Here is a 17492-nt window from a genome sequence, read left to right as displayed (position 1 = left end):
GTTGATTAGAAACCTGTCCTCTTCACACACAGCCTGTGTTATACAAATAAAATCAGCAGTATTCACAGATTTTGAGAATGAGTTAATATGTGCACTTGAACGTGAACGTGGAATAAAAAATAATGATTTCAAGTGATGGGTGATAATTTTATTGAAAGATGAGCTGAGGGCAGTCTAAACTGTATTTATACCAAGAGTGTTGTGGCAACTAGGATTATGCCATATTTAGCACCTCTGAACATTTTTGACCCAAAACAACCACTGGTGTCGTGCTACTCCCATCATGCCATTATAATGTGATTAAATCGCTGGAATGGCATATGAAAGGTACCATCTTTGTCCATATAAGGAGATCCGGTATCTTGAGATTTTTCCTATGGGAAAATAACATGGGGATTTTAAATGATCACACTTGTTAAGCTCTCGCGGGGACTAAGAAATCGCACACTTTTGTCCTCTGCCTTCGAGTGGATACTGTGATCTCCAGTATAGGTCAATACTCAGTCCCTGCCTCAGTCATTGCAAGCGCCTCAAGCTTAATCACCCCTAAGCACACTATGTGGATACTGTTTTAGACTGATTTAGATTGAGTGTTATTTAGTATAATTTGTAGTTTAGTATATTCTTTATCTTCTACTGTCCTTATTGCTTAGTTGTGTTTTTTATATTATATACTTTTATTACTTTTTCTGCTGTTAGTGCATGTTGTGTGCTACTGAGACCTTGAATTTCCCCTTGGGGATCAATAAAATATCTATCTATCTATCTATCTATCTATCTATGTATCTATCTATCTATCTATATGGCACACTTTGATTTTTGCTACCCCAGAGCTAACTTGCAATGCAATTTACCATAGGTTGTTAGCTTCAATTAACACCCACATCTCCCTATATGGGAAAAGATGGCAGCTTTGGGTACTTTTTTTTTGGCAAACTTCAGAGGTCTATTGATCATCTCCGACAAATGGTCATGGCTCATCTTGTGCTGAATGAAAACATGAAATGGAAATCTGTGGAAGATCCAGGGACACTGTGGTGCCACTAGCTAAATTAAGCATCAAAGTCTTTCAGCACAGAATAGTCACCATGGCCTTTATAACTTGGGAAATCTGTTTCAGTGCCCTCTAGAGCAGTCAACCTGGGGGATGTGGTCATTTCTGGGGTCACCAGATTGTGCAAAACAAATTAAACCATCACTTTTCGTCAGTTTTGTTTAATATCCATTACAATTTCTAACATACACTCAAATGATCAGCATTGTTGTTCACACTGGGCAGTCTATACAGTGGCAGTCTGGCCATCAGCAAAATGACAATAGTAATATTGCAGTCTTTGTGGGCTAAAAACTTTATATCCTGATGATACGATGTCATCTGTGGCTGTGTTGTTCTATCAGCTGTGTGTAATTTATGGTCAGGAATTGCCGTTATGGACATGATAATGTTGTCCTATGTATTCGTAACACCTATGATAATAAGCTTATGGAGATGGCTTCACAGAAAAAGTAACTTTACTTTTCCCAGTCTAAATCTAATCTAAAAGCACTGCAGTAAATGGAGCTTAAATGGAATTGATTATTCTATCTGTGGACAATAAAGTGCAGGGAGCATGCAGGGTGGTGCGCTATACTGTAATGCCCCGTCATGTAGTTGTGAAAAATTGCCTCAAGGAAAATTCAATAACTTATCTTAATGAGTGCCCCTTAGTGGTGAAAACGTGATGCAATGCCCAATAAACTTTATTCTTGCACTGTTGCACCGTTGAACTTACTTATTTGCACCATCACCGACACTCACTCTCATAGAGCACCTTACCATGCATACAGAATCACAGGCTCAGTCCCTGCCCTGTCACTGCAAGCGCCTCATGCTTAAACATCCTATGTGGATATTTGATTTAGTTTTATTTAGTATATTTAGTATTTTAGTATTTTTTTCATCTTCTACTGTCTTTATTGTTCAGTGGTGTTTTTTATATACTTATATTACTATCTACAGTATCTATCTATCTATCTATCTATCTATCTATCTATCTAATAAGGAGCCTCTTAAAATGGCCTATACTTGGCGTTCCCTATGTGTGCCCTGCCATAAACAATGGGTGCAATTATGGAATAATCTCTATGCTGCCCCTAGTCCTGCTCCCAAGGGTGCCCTTTCCAGTACAGAATGCTCATATTTTTGCATTGTGTGTGCAACAGAAAGCATAAAGAAGTGAGAAAGTACCGGTACACTCTTAAAATGAATGTGTTGAAAATAACACAAATGGTGTTGTTTTTAACACATCTCTATGTCCAGATAGGGATAACACAATTTATGTTGTTTCTAACACCTTTGTTTTAAGAGTGTAGGTGCTACTCGAGTGGATTTAATGGGATGCAGTGAAAGTAAAGGATGTACTTACTTGCATCAATTTAGTAAAGATTCTTAATGAATGCCCCTCCTCTAGTGGAAAAAATGTGATACATGCCTTTACAAACTTGAGGTTCCTCCCTCTCCAGAGCTTACCTACCAACTTCTGTCTTTAGGTTAGGTTACATTATGTTCAGTTAGCCATGTAGTTTTTGAATTTTAAGCATTTAGTGCCCCATTTGTTTCAGCTGAGTTCTGGTCTCTGTTCAGATGTGTCAGATGCAGAAAATTCCTATCTGACCGTGCTGCTGACAGAGGGTTCACATTTAAAATCAGTGTCAGCTCAAGGCCTAGTGTTTTCATCAACTGTCATTATACTTCGAAGTCTTCCAAACATCCATTAGACTGACTATTTTCTCAGCCACAGAGGAGTGAATGGTTCTGCTGTGTCCTGCCATTTTACCCTGGGGTAATGGAAACTCCCACCCCTTTCAGTAAGGTCCAAGAACATTCATGTGTGCTCTTAAGAGCTTGCTGTACTTTACTATTGTATTTCATGTCCAGACCCTGCTTCAGTTTCAGTATTTGACACTGCTGTCTGTGTGAGCATACACGTCTCCTTGGCTTTTAGCAAAGATTGTAAATGACACAACACAATGGTCACCAAAGCCTGGTATTGTAGGCCCTTATCATGAAAATTAGTGAGATGATTTTACCCCATAGAATTGTTTTAGAAACATATTTCTAAATCTCTCTTTTGTTGAACACTGGTATTGGTATAGTATTTTTGTTTTCCTGTTTACATTAAGTCCATAGATACAAGGCAAAATAAACAATGAAACACTAGGAGTGGTATGTAGGGCGTTGATGAAAGCCATTTGTGGAACCTGTCTTGCAGAAAAAAAGGTATTCAGCTACTCTGCCCAAGTTATGTCCTTCAGAGTATACTTTCTTACATAATAGATATTCAGGCGGTCTTATAAAGTGGTTCCCATAAATTTGTCTACATGCATACAATGGAAACAACAGTCAGGGGTACTTTGCTTGTCTCCACCAATGACTCATATGTGATGCAACTGGCCAGGGTTGTGTAGTGACTTGCTGTATCTGGGCTTAATCTGATGGGTGACACCCACCCCCATGTCCTTGTTAAATGCAGTGGCATGACAGAACCATTGCGTTGATGTGATATCTTGTCAGCCCAGAATGTTATCAAACAACAGGGGACAACAGCATGGCAACCCACACCAGAGGCGAGGGGTCAATTGAACTCCCTAGTCTGGCTCCAGTTTTCATGATAGGATCTTTGACACAAGAGCCTCTGTTCACAAGGGCAAGATCTCAGTCAGCAAACAGCAATTAATCTGTGAATTCAACTGTAAATAGAGTTGGAAAAGAGCAAAAAAGTTATTCACATCGAGTCTTATGACATATTAATGTACAAAGCCAGGTAGCAATTCAAGGTAAAAATATAGCTGCAAGCAGCAATGAATGGGGTCCAAGCAGTTGCAGATCTTGAAGCAGGTCGCACCACACAGTCTTCTCATGTAGCAGTGCGGTGCCTATCACTAGACCTTATTCACTGGGGCACGTGCCTTAGTAAAAGTCTCCAGTGCCCCAGTAAAATTCTAGCGCGGCTCTAGCTGGAAACGGCATTCATGAGCGCATCTCCGTGCCTGCTTTAATCATGACCAGAGCCTGTCACTTACCAGCCAATAAAAAAAAAGGAATAATGAAAGGGGCCATAATAGCCAATCAGGAGATAGCACCTCTGTAGCTGGGTAAGATTGAACGCAACAACCAATGAAAATCGTTCACATGATTCTTCCGAGTGTTTCGTTATACTGCACACACATACACTGTGGAATCCGCTGGAGCTCGTTACATCACTTTGAGCACAGAGTAAGTCGTCCCCTGTTTAATGTTACAACAAATTCACAACTTGTTTGACAGAAAAAATGACAAGTTGATCGCTGTTAGAGAGTGTTACCCACATAACTAGCATCTGTTTTTCAATGCTTAGCGTCATTGTGGCCTAAATTTAGCAACAGTTTACCAGCTTGTGCTCTCTCACTCACACACACACTCACACCATGCGTAGGCTGCATGCACACATGCGGACAATTAATAAGTAGGCCTATAAGTAATTTATACGTATACTGTAGAGAGAGTCCTGTAAAAGTAGCCTATACTGTTTGTGAAGCTGTACTACTGTAAAACTAAACATAGCCTTCTGATAAACTATTCAGAGATGGACATCAGAAAATTCTTCCTGAACAGAGGCAGAGGGAGAGGAACAGTGAGGAGGATGAGGGAGGTATGATAATTTTGCCCACATTAACGGTAACATTAACATTTATGCTGGTAAAAGCCAGTGCTGTGATTTGATCAATGGTTTAATGGCAAACTTAAATAAGGATGTTGCTGGATAGTGGCTGCTGGATGTTGCTGGATAGTGGCTGCTACAACAATTGAGGGAGAGAGTGCTGGAGGAGGAGGAGGAGAAGAAGGTCGAAAAGAGGGGAGAAAGAGCACAGGCTGGGCAGTCCAGTACCAGGCAGGGGGAGGAGGAGGAGGAGAGAGACAGGCAAGAAACGGATGAGGACATGATGGGGGCTAGACGTAAAACTATTCAGAGTATGGAGGAGGATATCTGTGACCTAGGGGAGATATGTGATGGTCCAAATCAGGCTAGCCATTTATTTCATATTGCGCGCACAGTTATTATTATTATTATTTTTTTTTTTTTTTTATGTATTGGGAGTTGGGGGCCTGTGCCCCAGAAAAGCTCTAGGTCTAGAATCGCCTCTGGTGCCTATGTCAGGAATCAAACGTATGACCCTCAGCCTGCACAGGAGCCGAGAATTACAGCCTTAAACGGCCCTTATCCGTTCCTCATATATTCTCTGTTGGAATTAAACACTACAGATCGCTCGTTTTTTTAGAGGTCATTTCAAAGTCAGAGAATTGATTATGATAGAGGAGACAACTGTGTATTTGGTTACAAGGTAACTTTGTGACCATGCAATGAACTGTCTTTATTCAACAAAGCCAAGGTAAAAATGGCTTTCCCTTCTATGTCTGTTTTAAAGGAGAACTCAAAAACAATCGATTTTACCACTGCGAAAAAAATGGTGTATCCAGGACTTAAATTCCACAGTATTCTCCCTTGCACACCACAGATATACTTATATCTGAGAATATACTGACCTGTTACACCACTGGCGGAGCGAGGGGGTGGCTTCGGGGGGCTCAAGCCCCGAATCTTTTTTCAAAAGCCCCGAATCTTTTTTTTGTATGTGTTTTCAATTTCCAACGATTCTAATTTCTAATTTAACTTCCCCTCAGTTTCTCTATAAATGTTACAAAATGTAGGCTACTATTACTGAGCAAATATCCCTTATTTTCAAAGCCCAGTATTGACAGATAATCTGATTTCCCACACGATGAGTTTAGGCAATGCCAGAGCCGAGATGTAGCGGTTTAGGGCCTACGTCATAAACCTGGCAGGAAAGTTCAGAGCGGCGTGGTCAGTTTAAACAGCAAGCCGGTAAGAAAAACTATTGTCAAGACATTAGGCAATTAGGCTACTGTAGCCTGGAATACAAAAATAAACTTCAGAGAGACAGAAAGTTTGTTGTAGGCTACTGTATTCATAGAGTCTCAATGACCGAATCAGTAGAGTAACCTGTCGTCAGTTGAGTTCGTTCAATTCATTTATTGTAGGTTAGTAGCCTAGGCAATTATGAAACGGAGATGTAACGTGGCTACCGGCGGGATTTTGAACTTGCATGTTTCATGCATTTTAGGGCAAAATATACCATGGGATCAGGGGTGAAAGTAAGCCGGTACTGGCCGGTACGGAGTACCACTAAAATATTTGGAGAGGGTACGCCGTACCGGAAAGAAAACTATACTGTCTCTGAAAAATATAGCACTTTCAGCATGACAACACAATTGCTAACGTCAAATTACCAGAAGCAACACGTTTCCCCCAAAATATATTTCATATACATCGTTCTGAACTGTATCTGAATTGTGTCTAAACCTCTCGTGCAGCTGGACAGACAACGAGCAAGAAGAGATCGCTAAGACATGTGACCAAATGGACGGCAACGTCATCAGAACGCAAAGAATTATGGGAATGTTTGGCTTGTTTACATGGGCTAGCATAACAGACCAGCGTTGTAGCATGAAAATAATTTAAAAAAATAGCGTGATAACAGAATACAATCCTACAAAATGCAGCGGGCTAAAGAAAACATTGTCGGACCATACCGCCTTAAACTAAATCATAATGCAAAGACGAGGTATGACGAAAAAATAAAGGGAATCAAAGGACTGGATCCTTATGAGCATAGCGACTGGTCAGGGAACGTCAACCTGCTGCCCAACTTCCAGCACCCATATATATACAACTACATGATATTAAGTGTTAGTGCGTACACGCACGAAGTTTTCAGTAACTTCAAGTCGCTGCAGCAGGCCCAGGTCTTTTTTACAGATGGGTGGGTCCAGGACCTGGAGATGGTAAAAGTGGGGCAGAAAACTGTCGTCCGTTCAAAGGTAAGCTTATGCTAATGTTTTAAGCACCACACTCCTCGTTCTCACTCATCTAACTGCATGCAGTCAGAATTCAACAAACCAACGTAACTTACTAAGACAAACACATCATGCATATGGTAAATTGTGAAAAAAATGACTCGTTTACTGCTCTTAATAAAAGCGATTTCTAGTAAAACACTGTTGTTGGAGCTACTGGTGCATGAGCCTTTTGGCGGGTGTCTGACTGTATGATTATGATATTATGATAATGGGCTGCATTAAGATAGAGGGGAGGGATGAATAATGTAAAGGTGATGAATGGTTTACATGTGGGGGCTGGGGGCAGTGTGTTGAAGGGAGTGAATTTACTGGTGTTGTGGACAAAACAGTGTAGTATGCAGGTAAGCCCATCCATCCCCAGCCCACTTTCAACCACATTGTACCCTGATTGGCTGCATGCATCAAATAGCTCTTGTGTCTTGCTAGTACTGCTTTGTATTTCTCTACAAGCTATTAATAATGATGTTATGGTCTTAGGTGAATCACTCCATGCGACTCAGCCAGAAGCCCCTACAGCCATGGGTCATACTTACAGCATGTGGGGAAGTGGAGAGCGCTCACTGCACTTGTATGGCTGGTGTGGCAGAGAAGTGCGCACATGTGGCAGCCCTCCTGTACAAGATCGATACAACTGTGCGTCTGCGGGGAAATGTGACTCCAACAGATGTTGAAGCGTACTGGGTGATGCCCTCCAATATAACCAAAGTGCAGGGAGTGCCTGGCCATACTATTGACTTTACAACAAGCTCTGCCCGAAAAAAGGCACTTGATCGGTCAGTGTGTGGAGACACCAGCACAGCACCCAAGATCCGGACCCGCTCAGGTGGCACATGTTTACCACAGAAGACACTTGCTGATTTAAAACCCCTCACAGAACTCATGCATGCACACAGGTCCGGACTGTGCTCTGTAATGGAGGAATTCTGCCACCTCTATGTTGACCCCATTCAGCCATGTGTCCTGCCCAAGTCACTGCTGCGTCTTCGCGACCCACAAATGGATGGCTGTGACTTGTCGGTCCTGCTTCAACACTGTGAGGGCCTGACACACCTTGTGGCAGTGACAGCCACAGAGGCAGCTGCACTGGAAAAGAACACAAGACAGCAGCACAAGTCTGACATATGGCACAGCACACGGGCTGGAGGGATAACCGCCTCCATCATACACGCTGTTGTCTCCACCTCCATAACCAGACCAGCAAAGTCAACTGTGCAAAAGGTGTGCTATCCACAGAAACCTTCACTGAGACAGACTGACAATGGCCCAGAGGCCATTAAATGGGGGAGAGAAAAAGAGGCTACGGCAAGGGTCTCCTACATCACACAGACGGAGCTGCGGCACAGGGACATGAAAGTGGAAGACTGTGGATTTATAATCAACCCTTCTTTCCCTGAAATAGGCGCAACTCCTGACGCACTTGTGCATTGTGCATGTTGCGGGAAAGGATGTGTGGAGATTAAATGCCCTTTTAAGCACAAGGACCATAACATTCTACAGGCATGTACTGACAAGGAGTTTTGTCTGCAGTTCACAGAAGGAAGGATGGAGTTGAAGCAGACCCACAAGTACTACAAACAGGTACAAACTCAGATCTTTGTCACCGAGTCACAGTTCTGTGACTTTGTTGTTTGGACGACCAAAAGCCTTGCAACTGTGCGTGTCATGCCTGACGTAGAACTATGGGAAACACTTTTGCCAACAGCACAGACTTTTTTTTACAAGGTTGTCCTACCTGAGCTTGTAGCCCGTCACTACACTCAACCCCCACCCCCTGTGCCTTCAGCTGAGCTACCTGTGCCTCCAGCCGATTCCCAGCCCACAGACAAACCCAAAAAACGAGCACAGAAGAGCACAGTCAGAAAAACATTGGCCACATTACAGCCAGGTAAAACACCCAAGCACAAGGTTGTCCCACCAGCCCCTACCAGCACCCCCCCTTCAGCTGACCTACCTGTGCCTTCAGCTGACCTACCTGTGCCATTAGTTGATTCACAGCCCACAGACAAAAACAAAAAACGAGCACGAAAAAAGACAATCAAAACACCATTGGCCACACTGCAGCCAGGTAACACCCCCCAGCCCAAAAGAAGGGCATGTGAAAAGACTGTGTTGTGGTAACCTGACCTGTCATCCAGGTATGTTGTGAGCAGTGTCCCCCTTTTAATCTGCCTATGTCAACGGTGATCCTGTGTGTTCGAGTTTCATGCCAATAAATTATTGAATCTTGAGGTGCTTTTGCAGACAGCCTGAAGAGTTTGATGACATGGTTGCTTGTGATAATCAGAACTGTCCTATACAGTGGTTCAATTTAGGTTGCGTAGGACTCAGCAGCGCACCAGCCAGAGAAGAGTCATGGCAATGCGATGCTTGCACAAGTTGGTTGGTTGTTACTACTTTAAGTTATGCAATTGTGTTTGCCACCAAAGAACACTGAGCACAATTCTTTCTTAATACAGATAAAGGAGGCAGAATTCAATTCAGTCTTTGTGTATTTTATTTACAGAGATGGCTAAAAATCATTACATGTTTAGTGACATTACAAAATCTTTTGGAAAACAAAACATATTTATATATGTATATATATATATTTACATGTGTACATATTTACATGTGCATATTTACATATTTACATTAGATGTGAGCATGGTGTATAATTCTAACATGACGGCTTCACAACAATACTTGGACACATATTGGTCAAAGCACAGCACACAACCACAATTTTATCCAACAAAGTCTTATCCTCCCCCTCACAAGGCACCACAAATCCAAGGCGTATTGTGTCATTTAATATGTTGAACTTAGAGCGCATACACCCTATCACTCGCTCCACGTGGATCCTAACATGAGCTAACTTCCTGGTCTCTTCCACATCTTTTGCATTAAGTTGGCTGTGGCCCCTGGTGAAGGCAGGTATTTTCAGTGTAGCGCCCACAAGGGCAACACTTTCTTTAATATCAAATCCACGGTACGCTAACACAAGGTCTCCAGACGAGAGCTTCTGAAGAAAGCCACTGTTCTCGGTGATCTGCTTATCACTGGCACGCCCCCCCACCCTTTGGAAATGAAAGAGATAGTACCTTGTGGTGTTATGCCGATGAGATATTTCATTGTGTACCTGCTTTTGTAGTTTGAATATGTCTGTGCCTTTGCACGTAAATGTTGTGCCCTTTCAATGAAAAGCTCAAAGCAGTCAATAATGACAGTAACACGATTCCCAAACATTTCTACATACTGATGTGGCATGCTTGCCTGTATACAATGTCGCTTTGGCCAGTACACCAAAGGACTGAGGTGTGCATGCAGTACATTGATGGTCTCAAAGAACAGATTGTATGCGGTATGTCGGCTAATGTCGAAGAGGTGTGCAACATGTTCGACAGGCAGATCAAGTCTTAAGCGCATAAGGGTCAGGAGGAGCATTTGAAAATGGGAGAGTTTTCTTTCTTTTGTTTTTGGTAGACTGGGAATGATTTGCATCAGCACACCCATCAACAGACTGAAAGATGGAAGGCCAGTGTAGTACTTCACCTTTAAATCATTGTTTTTGAGAAAATTCTCATCCAGGGCCTTTTTGGAGAGCTCTCCCTTCAGTTTTCGATTCTCCTCCTGCAAACGGATTATTTCTTTGGTTCTAAGGGCACACTTGGTGCACTTTTGCTGTTCATCTGCATTCCCCATTGGAGCACCAGCATCCCCTGATGTTTCAGTCTCCATATCTTCCTCTCTGCATGCATTGTCTGGGGCTGGTGGTAGGGGCTGAGTCTCTTGTCCTTCTATCTCAGCCACAGGTGCAGAGTAGTCTGATTGTAATAACAATAAGAAAAATAAATTGTCAATCTCTGTACTTGCCTGATGCCCAGGGCCCCGATTTGAAAATTCCATGTTTCTGCATCTGTGATCAGGGACCAGTTTAAAAGAAATCATTGATTCCACACATCAAGACATGGGATTTATGAATCTGGATTACTTTGATCCAAATGACAGTTTTGAAGAACGGCCCAGGGGTGTGACTTTCACACCATACTTTTGTTACTGATAGCTGCTGAGTATTTCAAGACTGTTACATTAGCATGCCAAATGCCTAATGACCTCCTAGAATGATTGGCCTTTGAGTCAGAAAAGCTACAACTCTGTGTGAAAGGTACTTACACTTAGGTTCAATCCGTTGTCTAGATAGAAACACCATTGGACATAAAATATATTGAATCTACTTGCGTCTGTTACCAATATTTACCTGGGAACAAATGTGCTGGTTCATTCAGCTCAGTCTCAGGACCGGTGTGGACAGTGCCCGGAGATGGGGGTGGATTCACGAGACCTTCCATCTCAGTTGCAGATGTAGTGTTGTCTGACAGTAACAATAAAAATAAATGTTGTCATATCACAACCACTATTCCAAAGGAATCCAGATTAGCTATACACAGGGGACAACATATATTGTATTATTTTAAGATTTACCTGGGTATAAAGGTGCAGCATTATCGAACTCAGCCTCAGGACCAGTGTGGGGGGGTTGCGGTTGTTGTGACCTCGTCGCTCTTCTCCTAAGCCGCTTGAACCGGTCTGTGTTAGTAACTTTGACCTCAGTATGGCCGAGGTACAGGGAAGGGGCCCAGTCAGGATCACACTCAATCATTTCATAAGCAGGTTTGCCTGCAAACAGTCACCAAATAAATTGCTATGTACCTACATGTACAACATTTAAAACTGATTAAGGTTAAGGTTACGTTTTACGCTAGCACATTGGAAAGCTAATTTTCTAGCCATTTCATGCTAGTTAACATTGGCCTAATGTCAAATCTAATGGTCTGGTTAAGTAAAAAAAAAAAACGCTGGTTATTTGCCCACAACATAACATTTACAGAGAATAAGTAACTTACCTTTGTGAAAATGCTTTGAACACACCATCATGTGTGGCGGACTGTTATCGAAGGTAATCTTGGGCCTCCTTACTGCTGCTATCCATGCCATTCGTCGCCTTTTTGTCACCTCTGAAACATGGCTTGTACTATTATTTTTCCACGCTGGAAAACGATAATAGGAAATTCCGTTCTTAAGCTTTACTCCACTTCTATCATGAGAACGACTATTACAGTTTATAACACAGCAGGTAGACGGCATCTTGAACACTTCCCAGCAATCAAGTCTGGCGCGTTTTCCTACTTGTTGTTTGTGCCGCGGATTCCCAAAATGCTTTGCGTTCACCACTGGGAATACGTCATGATGACGACACATTAGCGATCTTTTCAGTAGCCTATATAAAAAAACGATTGGAAGTGGAAGCGAGCAGAGTAACTAGGCTAAATAAATAAATAAAGGTTGAAATTAAGTGTTTGCAATTTATTCATAATCAAAAACAGATACAGGTGGGTTAAAGGGTGATACTAGAGTGATAAGAAGTCCTAGTGAATGCTTGATAAGTAGACTATAATACAGTAAATAAACAAATAAATAAATAATAAATAATTAGGCTAAGTGACATTTTCGGCGCGGGCTCTGCGCGTGCATTATGACTCTATATGATAGTACCGCCAAGAAATAAAAACTACTTTCACCCCTGCATGGGATTGATGTGTTCTCCATTTGAGGAACGTAATCAATTGCACGACGTGCACAGACAGCTCAGACACAGAGCGCATAGGCCTAGGTTAGGCTACTTTCACTTTCTAGAGTGCGCATTAATTACGTAAAAGATGCTTCATACCAAAACAGCGATCAAACATTATCAAATGTATCATGACGTGTTGTCACAAAGACTTACTCCAATTAGAAAATCAAAACCAAAATCATGTAAGTGTGAGTGTTCTCTCATTGATGCCTGTAGGCCTATAAGGAAAATGCGATTTCAGTTTGTAAAATGTATCCCCCCCCAACTAAATTAGTCCCCCTATGTGAAGCACTGAAGGGGGGAATTCCCCCCCCCCCCCCCATTAAAAAAAAAATGAATTTTATGCCCTGGATTAAACATAGCTTCATGTGTTCCACTGAACATTATAATTCTACCAGAAAGACTCAGTAGACAGAATAGAATCAGTTAACAATTTAATGAGTAACGGAACAGCTTGGATACAAGCATGATAGAGTCCTGAATAGGTAACAGTCTTTGGCGTAGGCCCCGTCTCGGATCCGTCCAGCGATGAGCGGATCTCGTCTCCTGCCGATGGATGAAGGCAGGGGCGGGGAGCCTACCCCCCACGACGAGACGGGGACCAACTGGTGGCGGTGGCTGAAGGAAGATGGTGTGGCAGGCAGACCATGCCCGATTGACGTGGACTGCTGGCAGAGGTGGCTGGAGGGGAGGTGGAGGGGACGTCAAGGTCAGCGTACTGAGAAGTAGAAGCAGTGTTAGGTGGTACATATTTAAAGAGCCCACTGAATTCCTATAGGCTAGCGCTGATTAAATGAGTGAATGATCAGATTGCGGGGCTTTCCCGAAAGTAGGCAGTTAAGATTGGCTCCGTGTAAGCATGGGAGGAGTAAGGCTACAGTACGAGTCTTCCTAGTAGAACTTTCGCTGAAGCTATCATTTATTAATTTAATAAGTGGGTTCACAATGTGTGGGGCTGTGCTAAACCTGACCATAAGGCTACTTTGGCCAGAGTTCAAAGTAAAAATGTATTGAGACAAGGTAGCATCCCATCAGGGTTATCTCAGCATAGTATACTACCCTATAATATACAAACCATAACTCATAAAAAATGCTTAATTAACTTAGTGCATGCTGATCAGATAGGCTATGCCTATAGACCTCTCTTGAAAGACCCAAAGTGCCAGTCAGATATACCTTGAGTCTCACACTTTTTAAAGTCTCAATGTGTCCATTAGTTTACACAGAATTCACTAGAAGTCATTATTTAAGGGGTTATTTTTCAAAATGTTCTGCTGGGGGGGGAATGCCCCCGGACCCCCTAGCCTTCCTGTGTGTGACACTGGGCTAAGCCCCCAATGCTTCAAATGTCTGGCTCCACCCCTGTGTTACACAATCCTGGATACAGCTGATTACATACTAAGTTTGCAGTAGGGGTTAAGTCATTTAAAGACCTCAGACCAGCCTCAGACAAGTCCAGGAAGTGACGTCAATTCTGGAAATTGTCAAATCTGGAAAGTACATAATTTACTTTACTCTTTATGGAGAATACAGCGGGAAAAAACGTGTTTTCTTTTACAGTTCATGGAAAAAATAGTCACATTAGGTAGAAGCTTTTTATTATTAATTCACATTTATTTATTAAATAATCGATCACGACTGACTGTCCACGTGATCTGCAAGAGTCAGCTGGGAGGAGCTTGTGACTCACGCATAGGGACTCACGTCAGATATTGCATGAAATTTTGGTTTATGGCTATGGGTTAAATGTCCTTATTCATTAACATGAACATGATGACTGACGAAATAAATGACTATGATTATAGGCATTTAACAAGTTATCATTATATCACATCAATTAAGTGTTTTCTGTAGGCTAGGCTACTGTGTGACATGCTTTACACTACAGCATAAAAATCAACAATAGACTATAAACATGTTTGCAGTATCACTGTTGCAGATATATTGTATATTTTTGGACATTTCAACATAAGGAAGCAGCATGAGGAAACTTGTCATTTTTCTGCCTTATTTTCTAACTATTTTATGAGTCTGCAGTATCACCGAGTACAGCTGTTACAAGAGGGTCTGGCGTCCCTTTGTTATGATGCACTTCCTGCGACGGTCACTCGTCTCTTAATGACTTAACTCCCTCTCCAAGTTTGGGGTCTCTGCATGTCCCGGCCGTATCCTCAATTGTGTAACTGGAGCCATTAGTTGCCATGGTGAATAATCCCTGGGGATGCTTGCAGGCCTTGGTCTACATAGCCTTTTTTGATTGGTTGATAAATCTACCCTTGGATTGGTGGCACAGTGTTTTCTCCTTTTCTAAACCCACTGGATGAACCCCACTCCCCATTAGATGTTTCTTTAGACATCATCATGATGATAATTATGATTATTATGATGAAGATGATTGTTTTTATTATAACTAGTACTGCTTATAACTATTGGTATATTGATGGACAAGGAGAAATTAATTACACAGATATTTTTTATTAGACATGAATAAGAAAATTACATAAATAAGACAAAAAATGTCAATATACACCTATTTACAATTGCACATACTATTTAATCCTGTTTAATGCTAGAACAACATGAGGGCATTATAAGTCATCCAAAAACAAACACTGATCATCTTTACCTTTACAGGACTGCAATCTGTAAACTAATGCTGTAATCAGTATTGATACAATCATGGTGATTCACAAGGTAGCAATGCTGTTCTGCAATCCAGTATTGGTTTAGTGCCAGACAGCAAATATTTGCCTTCAATCCACAATGGTCTCCTCTTCCAAATTCAGATGTGAGGTTGCAGTCTTCCAAATGGTAGTCATGTCACATCAAGAGAAGAAAGTTTTGATGATGATTAGTTCATGAGGAAATTTACAGTAACCACTTAAAACAAAATGGGGAACACTCCTAAAATTAGTCTTGGAAATGTTAGCTCTTTAGTCTTCAACCAGCATTTTATTTCCGGTGGAGGGTTAGCTGTGTTGTAACGGCATCTTCTGTCATATTCTGCTCCTTACATCTTCACTCCGAAACTGAATATCTTGTTTGCCCAATAATAACAATTTTAACACAGGCATAAATGCTTCTACATTGTAACATGCTGATTCACTACGTGCCACACCGGGTCCATGTAAACACAAATTACATTAACAACAACTGCGGCTCCACTGGCTTCACAGCTGGCACAAGGAACATAAACTACTGATTATAGGGGCCCAAGGCGAGAGAGGGCCCTTGAGGAGTCTGGAATATATTTTATTTTACCTGGGTTGAGGAACATGGGGGGCCCATCAGGACTGCCAGGGCCTAGGATCTTGTGCTACGCCCCTGGCTGGCACCACCAGAAAAAAATGAGCTGGCTTAAGTGTGTTCTGTGCATATAGTCCATTGGCACAAATGTAGCTTGTAGCTTAGACCTAGCATGGGCTTGTAGACACACACTTAAACTTACCTGAATAATTGCAGTACAAGCCATAGTCCCTCTATGTTCTTACATAGTCGTGGTGGATCTTTGGGAAGAAATTGAGACTGATTAGCCTGGCGGGCCATCCTATATCATTGAAATGTATAGTCTGGAATCGAATCATTCACCTGCTTAATCCAAGGGGCGGGCAGAGAATTGTCTTTCAAACTGCCTAGGCATGCAATAGGCCAGCGCTACGACCATATCCGTATCCGGTCGGCAAAACGGCAAATACATCCTTCTTCGAAAGGAATGACTTAAGTGCATTGTGTTGCTCTACTTTCAAAGAAAAGCACAAGTCCAACTCCTCCAAAGTTGACGCCAACGCCGATTCAAACAACCGCTCTTCGTTCGCCATAGCCACCTTCCTTGTTGTTCACCGTCGCAGGATGTCGTTATCCTGTTAAGCCCGCCTTAAGACTCTCTAACGAAATAGAGCACTGTGATTGGAGAACATCCACGGTGTTAAGCCAATAGAAATTCCTATGGTTCGATACTAGACTTAATTTGCCACCACTAGGGTGCGTCTAGATTTCTAGGCTAGAGACTGATTAGAAATCCATGTTGATTTAGAATACCTATAGGCTGGCAGTTATACTCCTATGGAGACTTATTATGTCTTGCGCAAGCGCAGAACGTTCACTGAAGTCCGGGGTCGCTTCTGTGTGTTCCAAGCATGAGATGGGAGCCGACTGGTCAGTCCGACTGCCTTTTCTGACGCCGGTCAGCCGTCGGGTTGGTGTGTCAGGGAGAGCCTTTATGGACACTGAATTATGCCTACCTTGCTTTTATTTGAACAAGCCAGCTACATCCATGTTGTTGGGTGGGATCTGAGTAGATACAGTAGATTATCATTAAGACCAATAAGAAATCAGTGTTGATGTTAAGCTGCTGTTATAAAACAAGCATAATATACCTACAAAACCCACACTACCTTTACATTGTGTGTTCAGTAGGCATTTCGGTTACCTTAAGGTCCCACCATACTCTACAATGTTACAATGTAACATTAACTCAACTAACTAAGACTAAATGCAGTTACATTTATTCATACGAATACAATATAATAGCAGAGGAAACAAAGGCGTTAAAAACGTAGCAGTATGCAAACTTACCGCAACAAGCCATCTTTGAATCTCTTGCGCTATCCACACACGATTTGCTGTCGTTCTGAATTCAACGTGGTTTTTGGTGTGCTTGCAATGTTCGAATAAGTGATTCTTGAGATTAGGGACAAAACATGTCTGACAGATAAAACAATGTTTTGGGGTAAAAATACCCCAAAGTCTGACAGATTGAGGGGACTTTTATGCCCCTCCCCCACTACCACCGAGCACCCTCTCATCGAGTTTGTGCTCATCAGTGTGCACCAGACTGCACCAGACTGTAATTGACAGTCAGATCTCACACAGCCCTGCTCTAATTGGACAAGAAGAACCGGGAGCTGTGGAGTTTTGCAAAAC

General features: G+C 42.1%; 2 protein-coding genes across 2 annotated transcripts; one reads left to right on the top strand and one right to left on the bottom strand.

The window, feature by feature from the left end:
* Nucleotides 1–6564: 6564 nt before the first annotated feature.
* LOC121685628 lies at nt 6565–9076 on the top strand. The gene is made up of 2 exons (XM_042066239.1): nt 6565–6919; nt 7436–9076. The coding sequence occupies exons 1-2, from the start codon at nt 6596–6598 to the stop codon at nt 9074–9076; spliced, it is 1965 nt and encodes a 654-aa protein (XP_041922173.1). The 5' UTR covers nt 6565–6595.
* Nucleotides 9077–9434: 358 nt separating this feature from the next.
* LOC121684921 lies at nt 9435–12202 on the bottom strand. The gene is given in 4 exon segments (XM_042065075.1): nt 9435–10012; nt 10015–10761; nt 11196–11309; nt 11420–12202. Coding segments are annotated over 4 exon segments (1437 nt in total). The 5' UTR covers nt 11598–12202; the 3' UTR covers nt 9435–9614.
* Between the last annotated feature and the right edge of the window lie 5290 nt (nt 12203–17492).

Source organism: Alosa sapidissima, chromosome 16 (assembly GCF_018492685.1).
Source record: "Alosa sapidissima isolate fAloSap1 chromosome 16, fAloSap1.pri, whole genome shotgun sequence".
In the NCBI taxonomy this organism is placed as follows: domain Eukaryota; kingdom Metazoa; phylum Chordata; class Actinopteri; order Clupeiformes; family Clupeidae; genus Alosa; species Alosa sapidissima.
The sequence above is the reverse complement of the archived record's forward strand: the minus strand, read 5'-3'. Positions and strand labels throughout refer to the sequence as shown.